We start from the raw sequence: 17443 nt of genomic DNA on the forward strand, positions 1-17443 counted from the left end.
CTATTATGTCTTTCTGCTTTCCCAAACTTTATAAAACATGGGTTTCCAGATAATGGATCCCATGCCTGGACATCACTATAGAATTGCCATCCAAGAGTCAGCCAAAGGAGGCTTCAGTTTTCCTAAATTTATCCGCCTTTTCTACGCAGTGGTGTCAAACTCGGGCCATCCAGCTGCAGTGGAACTACATATACCAGCATGCACTGCCAAAATTTTGCTCTTAGGTCATGCTAAAACTGTGGCAGAAGGCAGAGAAATTAGAGATAAACAGAAACCAAATAGTTCCAGAAAAGAAACAGAACCTGCTGTATGTTGGCATGCTGGGATATGTAGTCCTACAGCAGCTGGATAGCCAGAAGTTTGACACCCCTGCTCTACAGTATCATAAAGCCAAATATGTACTACAGAATCCAAAATACAGCGAAAATATAACATTTCTGTTTTATTCTGATTGAAATAATTAAGAGAGTCTCTCCTAGTTAAACATTCAGCTGAGTTGCTCTTTCCCCCATTAGCAGAGATCACATTTTGTGTACGCAGCCTATGGTGGTGTAACTTGCGCAGACCAAATACAAAGCCTCAAGCAGAAAGACTTTGAAGGGACTCTAAACCAGTCACATAACCTAGTACATAGAAACGGTCGCCCGTGAAAAACGGCTTTGATGTGCAGTTCCTGAGACTCCGCTGAGGCGATGGAACGAATAAGTCACATTTAATATTCATCTTCTATAATGACAACTAAACCAAAACTGTAGGATCCTCTATGTAAAACAGCTGCTAATAATATTCACAATTCTGTATTTAAATGTTTAAGGAGCTTAAAATTGAAAATGTCTGAGAAAGCTTTGATTGCTTGGGAATATTATTTTCCTATGCACTGCAAATTGTCTACAGACTGTATTCAGTACTGGCTATCTACAAACGGCAACCACTTCTGTGAAAGTATAGGAAACATAGCACATCAGGTTTGTGGTTCTTATTAATACCTTTTATGCAGGAAAACTTTAATTTTGTGATATCTTAATACATTCTTGGTAACTGCATTATAGATGTTGCTGCTATTCTTCCCTCAACGTTATTGGATAATGAATAACTAATTTACAACAGCAAGATACTATAATATAACACTGATGCTTCATTCTATAGCTTGTGAAGTATGTAATAATGTATTTGCTTTGCCCCATGAGAAAGCTGGGAAGCACAGAGGGACGATAATAAAGTCAGTTATGAACCATTAAACAGCAGCAGTTAGGAAACCCTGTGAGTAAGTAGTAATACTGTTACAGTAAAACAAAAACAGTGTATTTCAATTTGTTGAGTTTTATTTCTCATACAGGTCACTATTTATTTTTCTAAATTGCCATTACTTTAGCAAATCAGATAGAGATTAATATCATCTGTCACTCAGTTATTTTAATCACGATCTACCTTGAATAACCCATGTGTAGGGACTAAAGCTGGCCACACACTAGACCAACTTTCATCCAACCAGCCAACTAGTTGATTGGTTGGAATGAAAATCTGGTAATGTCTGGGAGTAAATGATGATCAGCAATTTGCTCCTAAATGCCAGAAAACAGATGAAAATGGTCGTCAGACAAGTTTGTTAAATGTTTGATCAAAACAATTTGTTCAAACAACAGTTTTTAGTCCATTTTCCGGCATTTGGGAGCAAATTGCTGATTATCATTTGCTTTCATCCCTTACCAGATTTTCATTCCAACCACTCAACTAGTTGGCTGGTTGGATGTAAGTTGGTCTAGTGTGTGGCCAGCTTAAGGCTTGTGATCATGAATCTGATGCACCACTGGATCACCAGTCCCCTATAACAAAATGTCATACACCGATGAAACAGTATGTCCATAGAATGCTTTGCTCCTATAATGTAAACCCGTACAGAACATGTCAATAGCATGTGCTCCTTCCATAATGCATATACATTTAGCCCCCTCTTATCATAGATCTTTATGCTTCTTGCCAAACTAGCACATGCTACTGATATAACATACCTATCTTCTATTCTTTTACACTAAGGGGCATATGTATCAAAGCTTAATGTGAGATAAATTGTGAAATATATATCACCAACCAATCAGCTCCAAACTATCATTTCTTAAACACCAAAATGTAAGTTAGAAGCTGCTTGGTTGGTGATATATATCTCACAATTTTATCTCACATCAAGCTTTGATACATATGCCCCATAATGTTACAATGCATCTTATATAACAAAATACATTGATGCTGCTAATAAATACAATCATTTAACATGTTAAAATAACTACTCATACATAAAATCAGTGAATAACTGCTTCACCAAACTCACGCATAATACATACCTATCTTATTATTCTTAATTAAAAAAATAGCAACATTTTATCAAGCTATGCTAAGAACAACATTGACATACATACCTATATTTACTAGAGTGCTGGTTTTCAGAAGTGGAGTTGTTGCCCATAGCAACCAGATTCCAGCAATTATCTTCCCTAAAGGTGCTAGATAAATGATAACTAGAATCTGATTGGTTGTTAAGGCCAACATCTCCAATTCTAAAAACCCGCAACTTATTAAATATACCCCATAATCTCTACAAAATCACCATCATGCAGGATTTACTAGAAGTAGCAAGTTAAGAGTAAGCATAAAATTGTATGTCATCTACTGGATAACATTCACAATCATTTCTACAAAGTAGTGATAAATGTGTGCCAAAGTAATAATGCTGCTCTTTGTAAATTATGTGGAATACACTTTCCCAATACTCAAGTTAGAACAATAGTAAAATAGAGCTTTTGCGATTATGAAATGATTATATTTTTTTTGTTTTTCAAAACCACTGTATGCCAAGGATATTTGAGAACACAATACTGGGAAACACTTAAGCAAACCTACTTAGAGCTCAGTCACATAAAAGCGTTAAAAGGATGTTGAGAAATCTGCTGAAGTTTTGTGGCTTGCTAAAAATAAAAAAATAAAAAGCAGCAAAGCATTTAACAGTAAAAGTATGCATAGACCTAAGGTCAGGAAACAAAAGTACAACCAAATGCAGATGTGTCCTCATACGCCATGGCTTTAGTCACAGTATACAGTCCCTCTCAGCGCCAGGACTTGTGCGACTTTTCCACACCAAGCATCTTTTTCGCTCAAAATGTGCATCTTACTGGCATTTATAAAACTACTGGAAGTGACAAAAGCACTCTGCTAGACTGTACTGATCAATTTGATGTGTGACATTTGTACATCTGTGCACGAATGAGTCAGAATCTGTATTTGAAATGCTACAATGCAGCAGCCGTGGCTTTTTCTCACGCCAAATTCTATTGTGCGTGATCTGCGACTTTGTACGTGTGTAAAACTATTTTCCCATGGTGAAAGTCACAGCCCAGCATCTGTTACACTGTGAGCGGCTTTTCGCTGCATCTGTGATGTGACTAAGACACGAAATGTAAGGTAAAAGATGGTATGTTACATCTCTCGGAGCGGCTCAGTCGCACCCAGCGTCTCACGCTGTATGGGGTTTAGATGCTAGGTGTAGGAGAACACATCTGTAAGGTATAGTTTTACCTAAATAGGGGTTTCACCCTTAGATTACATTGTTTATTGGTTTATACAAGCCCTCTGCAATATTTATTAAATCCATTATTATTTATGTTATTTCCAGTTTCTGGATAACATAGATGTGGTGTTAACCATCACAATAAAATAAAGAATTGTGATCATATAAAAAGGCTACAAAGTATAAAAGGATACAAGACTAAGGGTATCCAATTATCCGCAATCAGCTAAAAAATAAGAAATTTTTTGCCAATTATCCCCATTTTGTGCCGATGATTTTTTTCTCCCCTATCCTATTACTTTGGATGAAAGAATAGGATATTTTACCCGAAAACACATAGGATCTGTGAAATGCTCACGGACCTATGTGTTTTCGCCATTGAAGCTATGAAAAAAACGGCACTTATCGGGGCTTTTTTTCCCGATGTGTCCTGATAAATAATCCACGATAAGTGGCGGCGACGGGCAGACTTCGGGGCTAATTGGGAGCCCTGGAGAATCCATTAGCGCCCAAAAAATGTTTGGTGCTACTTGGATAACGCCGTAAGTGATGTATTTCTTGTAAGTTGTGGTAGGACATGTACAAGCCTATACAGTTATCGGAAAGTGAACTATATATTTAAGCTTATAACACAATGTTGCAAATAATGCCACAATTTCCAATATTAACATTTAAGGATTTGCACGTTTTGGGGGAGAGCCAATTACTTGTGGAACAAAAGAAAGAAAATGTGAGTTTGCCTATGCACCCTCTGCGCTGGAGGGAACCTTCCCACTGACCAGGTACAAAGAACTGTGTAATAACTTTCTCTTTATGGGTTACCATTTCTAGTCCACTTTTTCTTCCAATCAGAATAGTCCACAGATAGGAGGAAGTTTGAGGGAATTGTTCCAAGTCTTATTCAATGCACACACAATGATGATAAATGTATCACAAGATCAATACAATATAGAAGAGATTGTAACAACCAGAAAAAATGTGATTGAGAAAAGTGGATGGTATCTCAGAGATGGGTCTCATTATAGTTTACAGAAGTAAAAACTCACCGTCTCATCAGTGCAGATTGAGTGTACTTGTGTCCCAAACATCACAGCGGTGAAGATAAGGAAAAGCAATCCCTCAAAACAAAGCAGAATAAGCAGGATGACTGTGGTTGGTGGGGAAAAGGAGCTGCACTCTGTAGGAACAAACCAAGAAGTGGGGATCAGTAGAAGACATACGCTCCGTCCTGTGAGTGTTGCCAAGGAACTAAAAGTCATGCTTCACAGCTTAAATGATGTTATAGCATCATAGTGACAATTTACATATGTTTATGAATCTTATGAGCCCTTTAATATCAACCTCAATGCAATTTTATTACACCTGCAAACCTCACTTAAGGAATATCCTGTACAATTTTTTTTATATTAAAATTGACCAAAAACAAAAATGTGAAGATGAATTGTATTGTTTTTAAATACAAATGTTTGGGAGAGACCCTGCTCTTGGTCTGGTTATCCTACGCCACTCCTTAGTTTCCAATTTAAGGCCCATTCAGTAAATTGTGTGTTAGCTTTTCCCAGTTACAGCTGCATACCTAAGGGTGGGTACTGTCGAAGCTGGTTTAGTGGCTGAGACAGAATCAGTGTAAAATTAGCTTGGAGCAACACCATCTTGCGAATGGAAACCAGACTCCATCTTAAAAATAAGAATCTGCACGACGCCATTTTAAGTTACAACTCATGAGCTAAGTACAGATGGCAATGTTTTTGGTAATCCCTTTAGAAGCCATGACAGGCCCATTCTGGGGACAACCTTGCATAGAAATATATATCAAAACAAACACAGTATCAGTTAGCAACTAGAAAAACAGCTTCCTGAGAAAAGGAATTAGAAAAAAACAGTACACCAGGAACTGTGGGTGTTGATGCATGTAAAGGGAGAGACCCCACATGTGGACAGGTGTAGCTGTGGCAATTGTAATATGGCCCAGACACTTGAATTTGACTGAATGAACAATGGTAAGAAATCTGCTCTCTTAAACTCACTGTCTGACAGGCTGGCACCAGCACACGGCTGGGGGTCTCCACCCTGTTTGAGGGTGAAGCTCACTGCCCATAACACATTTGCATTGCAGTTTAAAAAAATGTTAGTAAGAAATTATATATATATATATATATATATATATATATATATGCATATATATAATATATATATATATATTAAATCTATCATAAATAGAATCACATGCATAAACACCGCACATTGCGCACAGTTGCGCTGTTAACATGACGCACATTAGCGAATGCACAATATCCTGCATGCGAACGCTGTTTAAACTAACTAACTAACTTCTGTGTCCATTTGAATCAACCTGTTAAATGTCCTGTAACAAACGCACCGTGATGGGGAACCAATGGGATCAGCAACAAACCTCTCTATTGTGTTGTCTGTTTCTGTAAGGGTATAAATGTGTGTTGTGACCCCAGTCAGGAGGTTTCTTGCTGATGCCGGTATCTGGTCCATAGCGCGTGCGTATATATAACTGTATCTTGGGTCTGTATAATTCTTTGCGCTAAATTGTACTTCGATCACAGCGTGTAACTGACTGTACTTTACTTGAATAATACTTTGTGCTTTGGAAACACATGTTCAAGGTCTAAAGTCTTTATTTTACTGTATGACTGCGTAGGCAAATAGCGTCAATTTTAGAGGTTTATAGGCAGGTTTTAGAAGGTATAGGTAGGAGCATATAGAGGTTCAAATTCAGTATCCTTTGTACACACCTAAACGACTGGCAATCGTGCCAATGTTCAGGGCGATTGGCCTTCACCCTGGACATCACCACATGATTCCCGGTACACACTTAAAAGATTTAATGAATGACAGAATGAACTCTGTTCCGTCATTCATTAATATGTACAGCCTCACATGCGATAGTGTGTGATTGGCCATGCAGCACAGCCAATCACACGATATCGCATGCGACCGCGGAAGCGCGCAAATTGGGCATATACACTGCACGATATGCCAGATTTGTCGTTGAGATTTGTCCAAATCGAGTCCAATATTGTGCAAGTGCGTAGCCGGCCTAAAGCTGGGTACACACTTGTCCAATCCTTAAGTGATCAGACCCCAGATCAGACTGTTTATACAATCCTTCTGCAGACCTGTTTGTATAAGTGTGTACCCAGCTTTAAGGTGCGTAACCACTAGCAGATAGTGAAACAACAGTACGATTAAAACATTGTAATCGTACAGTCGTTCCTCTTACCCTGCAGTGTCTACGCTGAACGCATTGTCGTTCACTGCAGGCACCCTCCCACATCCCTGAACATGGTCAATCTGTCGTTATCGGCAGACTGACCAGCATGTTCAGGCGATGACGGATGTCGAAAACGATCAGCGGGAGCACGCATCACTCGTCGTTTTTGACATTTTCATACCCGATTCATGCCTGATTAATGAGCGATTGAACGATAACGATATAATATGAGATATGGTAAGAACTTACCCTTGTTATCTCTATTTCTACGAAGTCCATAGGGTTCCACAGGATACCTTGGGGTATAGGTGTGACGTCAGTCGCAGGGCACCAAAGAGTTAAGCTTTCAGCCTCCCAGGATGCACTAGGTCCCCCTCCTATACCCCGCCCCCGGGCCAAGGCACCTCAGTTAGTTACCAAGCCATAGGCCGGAGGAGGAGAAGGAAGAGAGAGAACAAAGATCTGGACACATACAAGAATCACATTCTCACCAGAGGGAGACGGAAAACCGGTGACCAGAGCAAAGCCCATCTGCAGCACAGGTGCGACAGGGCGGGAGTCCTGTGGAACCCTGTGGACTTCGTAGAAATAGAGATAACAAGGGTAAGTTCTTACCATATCTCATATTTTCTACTTCAGGGTCCATAGGATATCCACAGGATACCTTGGGGATGTCCCAAAGCAGTATCCTTTAAGGGTGGGGATGCTCCTGTGCAGAAAGGAGAATCCGCCGCCCGAAGGAAGCATCCTGAGAGGCGAAGGTGTCAAACCTGTAATACCTCACGAAGGTATGGACAGAAGACCACGTAGCAGCCTTGCAGATCTGAACTGCCGAGGCATCACATCGAGCTGCCCACGAAGGACCCACAGACCTAGTGGAATGAGCCTTCAGAGAAGGAGGGACCGGTAGGCCTTCATGAAGATAAGCTTCAGAAATAGCCAAAGGAATCCAGGCTGCCAAAGTTTGCTTTGAAGCAGGCCAACCCTTTTTACGGAAGCCATAGAGGACAAACAAAGCGTCCGACTTCCTAAACGAAGAAGTGCGGTCAACATAAGTCCTTAAGGCCCGCACAACATCCAAAGAGGCCTCACCCACGGAAAGACCCGGTGAGATAAAGGCCGGAACAACTATTTCCTCGTTAACATGAAACTGGGAAACAACTTTGGGAAGAAACTCGGGCCGAGTGCGGAGCACTGCCCTGTTCCCATGAAAAACCAAGAAAGGGGGTCTACAAGAAAGAGCCCCTAACTCAGAAACACGTCTGGCTGAAGCAATGGCCAGAAGGAAAACAGTCTTAGCTGTTAGCCATTTAATATCCACTGAGCCCAGTGGTTCAAACGGCGGTCCTTGGAGAGCCCTCAGGACCACAGCCAAATCCCAAGGCGCCACAGGTGGAACAAAGGGCGGCTGAATACGGAGAACACCTTGCATAAAGGTGCGCACATCCGGGATTGTAGCAATCCTACGGTGAAACCAGACAGATAGGGCCGAAACCTGTACCTTCAAAGAAGCAAGGCGAAGCCCATGATCTAGTCCCGCTTGCAGGAAGGCGAGAATCCGAGACAGACGAAACTCCCGCGGTGCATAACCTCTCGGTCGACACCACTGGAAGAACGTATGCCACACGCGATGGTATATCCTCGCGGAAGACGGTTTCCGAGCTCGTAACATGGTACGCACCACAGAGATGGAAAACCCCCGGGACCTCAGCATGGCCGTCTCAACAGCCACGCCGTCAAAGACAGCCGAGTCAGGTCCGGGTGAAGGCAAGGACTCAGACAGAAGGTCCGGTCGTAGCGGCAACCGCAGAGGACTGTCCACGGACAGACCCTGAAGGTCTGAGAACCAGTGCCGTCTGGGCCACGCGGGAGCTATCAACAGGAGCGTCCCTCCTTCCTGTTTGAATTTCCGGATTACCCGTGGAAGAAGGGAGACCGGAGGGAACAGGTATGCGAACCGGAACGTCCACCGGACGGACAGAGCATCCACCAGAGACGCCCCTTCTTGTGCGAGACCCGTACACCGGCAACTTGTTGTTGTGCCGGGACGCCATGAGGTCGATTTCTGGAAGACCCCACCTGTCCACCAGTAGTTGAAAAACGTCCGGGTGCAGGGACCATTCCCCTGGATGAACGTCCTGGCGACTTAGAAAGTCCACCTCCCAATTTAGCACTCCCGGGATGAAGACCGCTGATATGGCCGGAAGATTGCGCTCCGCCCAAACCAGGATCCGAGAGACCTCTACGAGAGCCGCCCGACTGCGAGTTCCTCCTTGCCTGTTTATGTAGGCCACGGTGGTAGCGTTGTCCAACTGGACCTGCACCGGGTGACCCTGGAGAAACCGCTGTGCCTGCAGGAGAGCATTGAAGACTGCACGGAGTTCCAAGATATTTATTGGAAGCTCCGCTTCTGTCGGCGTCCACCTGCCCTGGAACAAGTGTGGACCCGAAACTGCTCCCCAGCCCCGAAGACTGGCGTCCGTTGTCAACAGGACCCAATTTGGAACCCAGAACAGACGTCCCTTGTTGAGGTGGGTCGTCTTTAACCACCACGCAAGGGACAGGCGAACCTCCGGGGTGAGCACAATCGTCTGGAACTTCAGAGACTGAGGCAGCCCGTTCCACTTGGACAGGATCAGGTGCTGCAGAGGTCTGGAGTGAAACTGGGCATATTCCACCATGTCGAACACCGACACCATGGAGCCCAGTAACCTCATCGCCGAGTGTAAGGACACCCGGCGGCTGTGCAGACAACTGCGCACCCTTGACTGTAAAGCAGAGATCTTGTCCTCCGTCACGAAGATCCTTTGCTGTCCCGAGTCCAATAAGGCTCCAAGATGCAGAATCCTCCGAGACGGGATTAGAGTGGACTTCTGCCAGTTGATTAGCCAGCCGTGCCGTTGCAGCAGTGCAATGGTCAGGTCCAAGTGGTGTAACAGGAGCTCTGGAGATCCTGCCACCAATAACAGGTCTTCCAAGTACGGCAACATGCGGACTCCTTGCAGCCGCAGAGAAGCCGCCACGACCGCCATCACCTTGGTGAAAACACGTGGTGCTGTCGCCAGGCCAAAAGGTAACGCCCGAAACTGGAAATGGTCGCTGCTGATTGCAAACCGAAGGAACTCTTGATGGCGCAAAAGAATAGGGACATGCAGGTAAGCGTCCTGTATGTCCAATGACACCATGTAGTCCCCAGGTTCCAGCGCCAGCATGATGGACCGTAGGTTCTCCATCCGAAACTTCGGGACCCGCAAAGACTTGTTGAGTGCTTTGAGGTTGAGAATCGGACGATATGACCCATTGGGTTTCTGTACCAAAATTAGATTTGAATTGAAACCCTGGCCCCTCTGGGAGAATGGAACAGGCACTATAACTCCAGCCTGGAGCATAGTGTGCAATACCTTCCGCAGCTCCGTAGCCTTGTTCCGGTCTGATGGTAGACCCGTGGTGAAGAATCGAGCCGGGGGTCTGTGCCGGAAGGAGAGGGCGTACCCGTGGGAGACCACCTCCAGAACCCAAGTGTCTGTCGTAGTGAACGACCAACACCGGGAGAACTGCAGCAGGTGGCCTCCCACCCTGGGATCCCCCAAAGGGAGGCCCGGACCGTCAGGCCGCAGGCTTGTCATCTGGCTTGGGGGCCGGACGTCTGGTACTCCATGCCTGTTTCCGGGGCTTGACCGATTTCTTAGGGCCAGCCTGTCGAGGAAACGACTGTGGTTTGGGCCTGCCCTGGGCCCTAGATGACCGAAAGGACGATGGTCCAGAACCAGAAGGAGCAGCGGCCGACGGGAGACAAGCCGATTTGGCTGCCGCCAGCGTGGCCACAATCTTATCCAGATCCGGACCGAAGAGAGCTTCTCCGGTAAACGGCAACGCTTCCAGACCATTCTTGGAATCTGCGTCCGCCTTCCAGGATCGCAGCCACAAGGTGCGACGAGCAGCTACCGCTGCTGAAGAAATTCTAGACACCAGAGTACTAATATCTAGAGCCGCCTCGTTGATGTAGGTGGCCGAATCACGGAGATTGCCAATCAACTCCGCCTGTTCGGCCGGGCAGTCGGATTCAAAAGAAGCCTCTAATGAATCCGCCCAGCGCTCCATCGCTCTGGCAACCCAGCAAATGGCCATAGCCGGCCGTGCTGCCCCCCTGCAAAGTAATAAGCGGACTTCAGGCAGATTTCTACCTTGTGGTCCGTAGCATCCTTAAGGGAGGACATGGATGGCATCGGCAATGTGGCACTACGGACAAGACGGGTCACGTGAGAATCCACCTGTGGAGGGGATTCCCACTTAGCAAAATAATTATCCGCGAACGGATAAGCCACCGCCAGGCGTCTCTGCGGCTGGTATCTTTTGCCAGGTTGTTTCCACGCCTCCTCTAAATGGTCCACCAACTGACCCGAAAGAGGAAAGACTGTGGCATCGCCCTTCACATCTTTGAAAAAGGCATACTTAGAATAAGCCGCTGGGGGAACTTCGTCCTCAATCACCAAGGCTGTGCGGACCGCCCGAATAAGTCCAGGAATATATACTTTGGACTTAGCATCAGCGTCCTTAGTATGGAGAGGTTCCTGATCATAAGGATCCAGAATCTCCCATCATCAGACGTCCCTTCGTCATCCTCATAAGGAGCGGACAGAGACGCCACCGGCCTTTTATGAGGCCGCATCACAGACTCCCCTTGCAACACATCCGACAAGTGCTGTACAGAACTCGTCAGGGAGTTAACCCACGCTGGCTCCTGAGAACCCGGGAGCGGGGAAATAGGGAGACTGTGGGGTACCAGCAATTGTCGTGGGAACCCCTGCATGGGTGACGACACCACAGACTGCTGGGACAAACCCATCGGAGTAAACGCGGGCTGCGGAGCTAACTGGCCCACTAAAGCTGTTAACGCCTGAGCGAAACAAGCCCAGGGCAGCTCCTGTACCGGTGCTGTAACCGTAATAGGCCGCGCCATGGACAAACACTGCCGGCAAAGGCCCTCCGCGCTACCCTCCCCCTTCGCTAACGGTACTTTGCACGTGGTACACTGTAGCCGGAGGGGAAAATCACTTTCAGACATGATGGCACCACGTATGTGACCTCTCTCACCAATTAAGTATTAAATAGGCGAGAGACCACCCTGCAGCACCGCACTGCAAGGGCTTTAGCAGAAAGAACAGGGACAGTAATAAAGCTGACAGTTTTGAGAAGATAAAGTTACAGGCAGCAGCGCTAGCACAGTCACATACAATGCAGAGAAATAACAATTCCTGCACTAACAGCGCTGATCACTCAACTACACAGACACAGGGCCTGGTAGGACACAGCGCTGCATACACAGACCTGAGCCACAGCGGAGGAGAGGTATGCGGGGGGACCCAGACCACGATGCTTGCTTCCAGGCTTCCAGCAGCGTTCACCATGAGTTGCAGAGAAGATGGCCGCCGAGGAGCAGAGAGAAGCTGGCCTGGGGGAGGAGCGCTGACACAGGACCAGTCAGCACAGTGCAGAGAGGGCTGTGTGCAGCGGGGGAGGCGCCGGCTGTGAGACAGGGAAGGCGCGCTCCCCTGGCATGCATTTAACCCCTGGGACGCCGCAGCGCTACCGCTCTGCTGCGGTCCGCTGTCCCAGGGGGTAGTGGAAAGCGCAGGTTCAGTACCTGGCCAGTCCCCAGGGAGCCCCCTGCCTGGGGACTTAGGACCATGTGACCAGCGGAGACCCACCGCGGGACCCCGCTGCTTACCTTTGTCCCCCTTGGATCCGGCCATGGTCCGGAACATCTGGGGTCACCGCTAGCTGTGACCCCAGATGCTCACCAGCATCCCCGGATCGGTACCGGCGTTCTGGTACCGGCGGGGGTGTAGGGAAGACAGCATGGACGTCAGGACTGACTGTCCATGCTGTACATCCAGATGTGCAGCCACAGCTGCACTGAAGAAAGCTTCAGGGGCTCTTCTAGCCCCCACTCCGACAGGTGCACCCGACGCCGGCCGGGCACCAAACTAAACTGAGGTGCCTTGGCCCGGGGGCGGGGTATAGGAGGGGGACCTAGTGCATCCTGGGAGGCTGAAAGCTTAACTCTTTGGTGCCCTGCGACTGACGTCACACCTATACCCCAAGGTATCCTGTGGATACCCTATGGACCCTGAAGTAGAAAGTTAGCGTTCAATCGCTCATTTTAATCGGCAACTGGATACGCTGCTTAAGTCTTGGGATGTCATGGCCAATATGGCCTGTTAGAAGACAGTAAAACTTTGCTCCAATTGGAATGGTTGGCGATTGGTGATAATGACAATCCAACCAACAACATATAATAATAATAATAATAATAATAATAATAATAATATCTATAAATCAGGCCCATATAACATCCATTAAGTGGGATGAGTCAACTGCCCAGTGTGGGGGAAATGTTATACCTCAGTGTAATTAGGGAAAATGTCCCAATGCTGGGGAAATGTGTACAGTTAATGCTCACCACATACAGTCTGTAAACGTGAATTTCACACACAGGTTATGATATCACTTGGTGATTGGTCTTAAAAACGGATTGCCAATACTAGAACATTTCCTGCCTCTTGTTTATGTTTTCCTATTCATGACTGCTGTAATGATAATCACAGCCCTAAAAGATTCCTGGATGCTGGGCCTTAAAAATACTTTTTACAGGCCTTTAAGGATTACACGTGAGCCATGACCAATGTATAGATCACATGCTAGCAACACTGCGATTACAAATGTATGATAATCAAACCAATTTTACAATAAGGTCCAAAAACAAAATATACAAAACCCTCCTAAAACATATTTTGTGCACCGTGTAAGTTCTCTCTTCTCTCTAAATAAAACAAGGTATTGCATGGCACTGACTACAACTTCCATGGAAATCTGGAAAAATGGCACAGGATTGGAATGGCGAAATAGCAAAGGAAGTGCAAAGCAAGTATTCTACCATCTGTAAATTAACTAAGCCCTCTTGTCTTATAAAGGGTAATTTATACATAATATTTATATGAATAGATGTAATTATGCAAAGAAGAATTATGTGCAAGTAATTTAGTGAAGCATATACTTTTTTCTATGAAATAAAGTTAAAGTAGAAAAAGTGTATATATACCACATTTATCTGAAAAATCTAAAACAGATAAATAGAGGGAATGAGCAAGATGCTCATGCCTTATACAAGGTACTTAACTTATTATTTAAAGAAAAAAATAACTACAAATGTACTACTCAGCATATACTAAATACCACTATATATTAGGAACCCTGCATTAAGAGAACAAGTAAGCACTTGTTTAAACACTGAAAGTCAGATATGCATGATGACATTTTAATGGATAGGTCATGGGTGACCACTAGAATGTCATATTGCATGATTGGTGGACGTAGCTACCCCTGGTCTAGTGCCAGCATCCATAAGCCTTACATGTCTAAATTTCCTGCATAAAATTAGCATTTCTATTACTCACTTGTCCAGTCTTCTTCAAAGCAGTACAGGAAATGAAAGCCTACCATGATGAGGGCATGTAAGGAAATCAGAGCTATGTACATCTGAAAGGTAAACATAATGTCAGTACCTAAGCTGTAGTAGATACACCAAAATCTTCACAGGAAACATGAAAGATGATTAATTGCATGGTTTTAAAAACTTCAATTACTGCAGAATTGAAAAGCTATACTGTACCATCACCTGACCAGTTACAGGCAAACACCTCAGTCACATACATTGCCCACTCTCCAGGTGCATACGGCAAGCACCACAAGAGTATGCAATGTATGTGACTGGAGGGTTTACATAAATCCCGCCAGCCAGTAAAACACAAGCCTGAAAACCACATTCTATAAAGCTTGCCAATAAGTAGTCACATCATATACAGCATTAATCTTTGCTATACACCACTATTACCCAATGCAGTCTCCAAATAAGAGAGAATTGTGCCTGAATTTTAGCTTTTCTTGCATTAACAACGAAGTCTCCTGCAAAGCAGCCAATTGTCCAAATTACTGCCAAAGATGTGACTGCAGGGCTGGTTTAAGGTTTGTGAGGGCCGCAGGGCAACTGACTTGTGGGGTCCCCTCCTAATAAAACTGCCAATATGATATGATTATGATGTTATTAAAAAGTATAAATATGTAAATACTCCCAGCAAAACAAATGAGTTCAAAACACTGCAGTGTCCCCAGCTCACATTATGCCACACAGAAACCCCAGTTCACATATGCCACAGTGCCCCCCATGCTGGTGATGTAGCTGTGTTTGCCCCCTCCCTCCAGTATGTGTATCCTGCGTGACCGACCCAGTTGCCCTGTTGTTAATCTGGCCCTGTGTAACTGAAAAGTAAGGCATTGTCAAAGTGGCCTAAAATGTTCAAAAGACTGTGGGCGTAGTTACAAAATGACAGTGTCTGTGAGTAACACGGCATGTAAATGTACTGCTGGCCAGGAATAGAGCAGTGTAGTAACCAGCAGGATTACAGCATCCAAATACTGGAGAATTAGAATGCAAATACAACAAATAGGTGTCATCTTTTATTTCTAAATCTATGAGAAAAATCTCATAACATCATCCCTTCGTTTTCTAGTTAGAACAAGGCAAAGCTACCCCATCACAATAATGAAGCATTCTGTTAAGAGGATTAGTCTTCTTTTGAGCAAATACGTATGTTTACCAGGTGCACTATGCTATGTTTTTCTTAGCTCCTCTAATCAGGACATAGCACAGAAAATCCATGGAAGGTGCCATAAAAGTCCCCTCATATATTGCTATCCTCCCTTTTCTCACCACAGCTCCTGAAGGAAGACAGTCACCCAGGAGTGAGGAGGGATAGAGGAATATGTAGCCCAACTTCCAATCCGCACTATGGAAACACTGACTTCTTCCCAGAAGTGATAACTCCTCTTTAGCATGAAAAAGTCTTTAAAGTGAAGGATGTACTGTACCATTTTCAGGTTCATGTTATTACTGGGGCCCTAATTCATTACAGCCTATAAATATTAGTTATTGTGGCCCAGTAAATAGTATGAAAATTCTACAATCTACTCGTATTTTGTATATACAAGTTCCTTTCTTTCTGTTGCCGTTGAATAGATACACTCTAGAGCAGAATGTATCTAACAGTATCTTTATCAGAAAGGAGGACTTCTAGCTTCAACTTTACAACACAACTTATGGAGCATCTCAACTCCTAGGGGTAAATTGACTAAAGTGAGAGTTTTTAGAAGTGAGTTTTAAAAGTGATGTTGCCCATAGCAACCAATCAGATTCTAGCTATTATCTTCTAGAAGGTGCTAGTTAAATGTTAAGTAGAATCTGATTGGTTGCTATGGGCAACATCACTTTTAAAACTCACTTCTAAAAAACTCTCACTTTAGTAAATTTACCCCCTACTCTTCACTGTATGTAGCATAGGGAAATTAGTTTTACCTACACACATTGGTCCATTTTCAGAGAGAAATGCGATTTACAGCAATATTAGGCCACGAGCTGCCGTTTTTCTATGTGCATGTGCAAGTTCTTGCAAATGCATCTTTTTGTGGCGACTGCGGGGACGACTAAGGGGGCCAGAGCCACCTGGAGGGGTCCGAGTTGTCTGTGCACTGACCCTAGTGTAAGTGTAACATTGATGGTGACTGTGAACAATTGCTTGCACACTGAGGCCCTGATTCTGAGCCGGACGCTCTGAAAGAGCGCTCTCTCTGAATCAGGGTGTCTTGTTTTTTTATGGAGTGGCCTCCTGGCCGCTCTCATAGCTGTGGGTTGCCACCCACAGCTATAGCGAGCGACCATGATGATGGTCGCGATGGTCAAAACCATCACGACCATCGGGCTTGCGACGAGACCCTTGTGATAGGGTCTCGTGGCCGCAAGCCCCACATAGCTTTCGGCTCTAACAGAGCCGGAAGCTCTCCACTGACATGACTTGTGATGTCAGTGGGGCCGCCCCCAAACAACAGGCGTTCTCATGAGAACGCCTCCGTTTGGGCAGCCATCCCCCCGGCCCGCCCACCAAAGGGGGCGAGCTGTCACTCAACATCGACAGCTCGCCCCCTTTGTTGCGAGACTCGGAGCGACGGAATGCATGCGCTCTGGGCCACCATCGACCCGGTTGCGAGCGCTCAGCGCTTGCGACCGGGTCTGAATCAGGCCCTGAAAACACACCTATTATGCAAAAATCCTAAAACTGATGCAAGTATTTTAAAAAAAAAATAGTTTGTTTATACTGCGGTGCATGCTCATTTTACATATATAGAAAGTGCTTTATGCCCAAGTTGGTATCATTAAAAAAAAAAAAAAAAACTATTTGCTTCTACTTCACAATTTACATGATCCAATCCACTTGGGTGCCAATTATCTGCACTACAGAGATTTTTGCATTGTGCATTACAGGTTTTAGGTTTTAGTGCAGCTCTTCGTTTTACACAATAGACTATTACTTATGCTGGCCATACACGCTGCAATTATCGGGACGAACCGCCCGATATCGGCAGATCGCCGCGATAATTGTAGCGTGGGGGGGTGACCGAGGGTTAAATATTGCTCGGTCGGGCATGCTGGATTGTCCAGCATGCCCGTCCGATGCGATATTTACCCGTTAACTGTCGGCCGCATCGGGCAGTGTATGCCCAGCGCGGCCGACAGACAGACATTTCCT

General features: G+C 45.1%; 1 protein-coding gene across 9 annotated transcripts in view; it reads right to left on the reverse strand.

Moving 5' to 3' along the window:
* ZDHHC3 (zDHHC palmitoyltransferase 3) overlaps positions 1–17443 on the reverse strand; it is a 72021-nt gene that overhangs the window by 16237 nt on the left and 38341 nt on the right. For all 9 annotated transcript variants that reach the window (XM_088462911.1, XM_088462929.1, XM_088462932.1 and 6 more), the window contains 2 exons: positions 14261–14342; positions 4606–4736 (listed from right to left, as the gene is read on the reverse strand). In XM_088462911.1, coding sequence (XP_088319037.1) covers positions 4606–4736; positions 14261–14342 — 213 coding nt within the window. The remainder of the gene's footprint in view (positions 1–4605; positions 4737–14260; positions 14343–17443) is intronic.

This window comes from Taudactylus pleione, unplaced genomic scaffold, assembly GCF_031769625.1.
Source record: "Taudactylus pleione unplaced genomic scaffold, aTauple2 ptg000053l, whole genome shotgun sequence".
In the NCBI taxonomy this organism is placed as follows: domain Eukaryota; kingdom Metazoa; phylum Chordata; class Amphibia; order Anura; family Myobatrachidae; genus Taudactylus; species Taudactylus pleione.